The following is a 3,627-nucleotide window of genomic DNA, read 5'->3' on the forward strand; positions in this document are numbered from 1 at the left end:
GATTTTTTCCCAGACAGAAGCCGTTCCAACAATGTGTGGTTGTTTTATAGCCACATTTAATCATACTTTGCATGTATATATGACTATATCCTATAAATATTAGCTTTTGTCTGTAAGGTCAGGTACCATATCTTATACCATTTTGTCTACAATCAGCTAGCACAGTGGCTGACAAACAGCAGTTCACTCAACAAATACACAGGTGCAAATTTGAGGACAGAAAATTTCTTTAAGGAGATCAGATAAATGATTGCTTCTTTAAGAAATGCCTAGACATTTTCATCCTTTCATGATTGGTGGTAACTGCAATGAGGGAAAAAAAAGCTTTTGTCAGTCCTATATTTGAAAAATCAAAGCTAAAATATACAATAGCGTATGTGATGCTCCTAACTGCTACTGACATATTCCATGTCAGTTCTTACATTTTAGCATCCATTGTTTTCACAAGGTATTTCTGTGTATTTTGTTTTTGTTTTTTTTTTTTAATAAGTGATGGTTTTATTGGTAAAAGTAAACAGATAGTGTATGAAGTTATTTCAGATGACAGATTTAGTTGTTTTCTTTACAAGTAAAAGCTGCAATTACCATATTAAAACTTTAATGCAGGCTATCTACATATGGAGCTTTAGCCTCAGGCCTGGAGCAGCTGTGAAATGAAAGTTACCACACCATTCTAGTCCTTGGATATCAGTATATTGTCCTTCACCTTCCACCCTGTTTCCACTGAAATTTCCAGTGTACTTTGCCCCAGTTGGGAATGTATAAGTTCCCAGTCCATGAAACATATTGTCCTTAAAGTGTCCTTCATATATTGCTCCTGAAAAATGCTCAAGTCTTCCAAAACCATTCATCTTGTCATCTTTCCAGCTTCCTGTGTAGACAATCCCATTAGGAGTGGTATGAATACCTATTCCATTTCTCTCAATGACTCCAGAAGATGTTCTTGTACAGTCCCTATTTGACACAGGGCTGCGGGAGAGATTTTCTGGACTCTGTGATTCTCCCTGGGCCGCCAGCTCGGTGGCCTGGAGGGAAGAAGCCCTAGTTCAGCGCCGGGTGCGACATGGTTGCTCATTTCTGTGTATTTTGGAGGAAATTGTTTTCTGGTCGGCTCTGAGTATCTCAGCTATAAACTGGGACACTTCAACTGTCAGAGAATTAACATGTTTATGGAACTAATCTGTCACTAATCTGGTGTACAAAACTTCTCTTGTTCCTCTGCCAAGCCTATGCATCATGCTTTTAGTTGAAAATGTTCTGAAATTTATACTTTATGCTTTGTCATTATCCAAACAGAAAAAACCCTTGTGTGGAAAATACTGAAAGTGAAAGTGAAGTCGCTCAGTCATGTCCGACTCTTTACGACCCGTGGACTGTAGCCCACCAAGCTCCTCCGTCCATGGGATTCTCCAGGCAAGAATATTGGAGTGGGTTGCCATTTCCTTCTCCAGGGGACATTCCTGATCCAGGGATCGAACCCAGGTCTCCTGCATTGCAGGCAGATGCTTTAACCTCTGCACCACCAGGGAAGCCCTTATGGAAAATGGTAATATATATTTATTATGTGCTGTGCTGTGCTCAGTCGTGTCTGACTCTTTGCGACCCCATGGACTGTAGCCTGCCAGACTCCTCTGTCCATGGAATTTTGCAGGCAAGGATACTATTTGGTTGCCATTTTCTACTTCAGGGATCCCCCAACCCAGGGATTGAACTAGCATCTCTTGCATTGGCAAATGGATTCTTTAGCACTGGGCCACCTGGGAAGCCATTTAATGATGCGCTTCCAATGAAATGAATGGATTTTTCAGATAATCTTTTTTTAATCCCTGTATTTACTTTCTAATTCAAAATTTGCATTTGTAGTATATTCATGATGGACATAAAAGAACTTACACATTAGCCTGTGAATCAACCTCAGAAAAGTGGTAAGTAAGGTTTTATACTTTTTTAAAAATCAAATGACTAATGTAACTTCAGGGAGAATCTAGCTTTATATTTGCATGCGAGGTTTTCGTCATTACGGAAAACTCTGAGAAAATGTACTTTCTTTGATGTTGATATATTTGAATGCTAATTTTGAGTCCAGTTGTTGAATTGATGGGAAATGAACACCCAAATATATATAATGCTAAGAAACTAAATCTTTCATTTAAATCAGTGGCAGAAATATTCAACCTTGTTTTAGTGGAAATATCATGAAAAATAATCTGAATTCTGTAAATATTCTCCACTCACTCAAAGTCTTCCAGAATTAAAATTTCACAGAACTTCTATAGCACACAGTGTGTTCCTGCTAAGTTGCTTCAGTTATGTCCGACTCTGTGTGACCCTATGTAGCCTGCCAGGCTCCTCTGTCCATGGGATTCTCCAGGCAAGAATTCTGAATTGCCATTTCCTTCTTTAAGGGATCTTCCCAACCCAAGGATGGAACCAGCATCTCTTGCATTCAGGCACATTCTTTACCACCTGAACTACCAGGGAAGCCCCAGTGGACAGTGTGGTTTATATTAAATGTATAGAGGATGTGCGGTGCTTGGATCCAGAGAGATCTAACACAAGAGAAGTTCAGTCATAGGACTGGCACCTTGCTTCCTCAGAAATAAAGCACAAAACCAGCAGTCACATATTAGCATTTGTTTTTGGATCAGGCTTTATGCCATTATCAAAGTAGACCACAACTTAATAACACTCAAACTAGGTGGTTATTTAAGCAGGAAAAAAAATAGTTGCTTAACTTTATTTAAAAAACAAAGTAGTTTGTGGTTTATTTTTCTTTAATTTTTGAGTTGATTATGATGACATTAATAATCCCAGCATGATTAGCAAATACCACTAGAAGTTTTTCTAGGCAAGAAAAAGAAGTTAGTTAATGTTCTCAATGCCATAACTTATTAAATGATATGACAAATTTGTAGGAAAATGCCTTAGAGTGAATACTGATGTACTTCTCTTTCTCCAGTCCCCTTATTCAATGTTTATTTTGGTGAAAGATGTTGTTGTTTAGTATCTCAGTTGTGGCTGACTCTTTGAGACCCCATGGATTGTAGCCCACCAGGCTCCTCTGTCCATGGAATTCTCCAGGCAAGAACACTGGAGTGGGTTACTGATTCTTTCTTCAGGGGATCTTAACGAACCAAGGATCAAACCCCCATCTCCTGCTTGGCAGGAAAATTCTTTACCTCTGAGCCGCCTGAAAAGCCATGTCTCAATAGCAGAGAGACCGCAAACACAGAGGTTAGGTACACAGACTTGGAAGCCACACTACCTGGGTTTAAAACCTAGCTTGGCTATGAAGTACCTGTGCGACATTGCAAGTTACTCAACTTCTTTTTTAAAAAATTATATTTATTTATTTGTAAATGATTGATTATTATTTTACAATGTTGGTTTGATTTCTGTCAACTTCTTCATTTTAGTTTCTTCATCTGTAAAATGTAAAATACTACTGATAACCTCATAGAGTTGGTATGAAGGCTAAGTGAAATAACGTATGTTAAACACTTTGAGCAGTGCCTAATATAAAATGTGCTATATGTGTCTGCCAATTTTATTAGATATGATTACTTCCAGCATCTGTTTGGCTTCCCAGGTGGCACCAGTGTTAAAGAATCTGCCTGCCAATGCAGG

General features: G+C 38.5%; 1 protein-coding gene across 1 annotated transcript; it reads right to left on the bottom strand.

The window, feature by feature from the left end:
* Positions 1-467: 467 nt before the first annotated feature.
* On the bottom strand, positions 468-3,202 carry LOC101118452 (MORN repeat-containing protein 2). Its single transcript, XM_060419924.1, has 2 exons — positions 3,180-3,202; positions 468-1,041 (listed from the first exon to the last, which is right to left on the bottom strand). The coding sequence occupies exons 1-2, from the start codon at positions 3,200-3,202 to the stop codon at positions 612-614; spliced, it is 453 nt and encodes a 150-aa protein (XP_060275907.1). The 3' UTR covers positions 468-611.
* Between the last annotated feature and the right edge of the window lie 425 nt (positions 3,203-3,627).

This window comes from Ovis aries, chromosome 9 (genome assembly GCF_016772045.2).
Source record: "Ovis aries strain OAR_USU_Benz2616 breed Rambouillet chromosome 9, ARS-UI_Ramb_v3.0, whole genome shotgun sequence".
NCBI classification, from domain to species: domain Eukaryota; kingdom Metazoa; phylum Chordata; class Mammalia; order Artiodactyla; family Bovidae; genus Ovis; species Ovis aries.

What these genes read in the sequence shown, in the direction of transcription:
- LOC101118452 (XM_060419924.1), bottom strand. Translation starts at nt 3,202, where the DNA reads ATGGCTTTTCAGGCGGCTCAGAG. An exon ending in GCTTTTCAGGCGGCTCAGAG is followed by an intron (nt 1,042 to 3,179) that starts GTAAAGAATTTT and finishes GCGCTGAACTAG; the next exon opens with GGCTTCTTCCCTCCAGGCCA.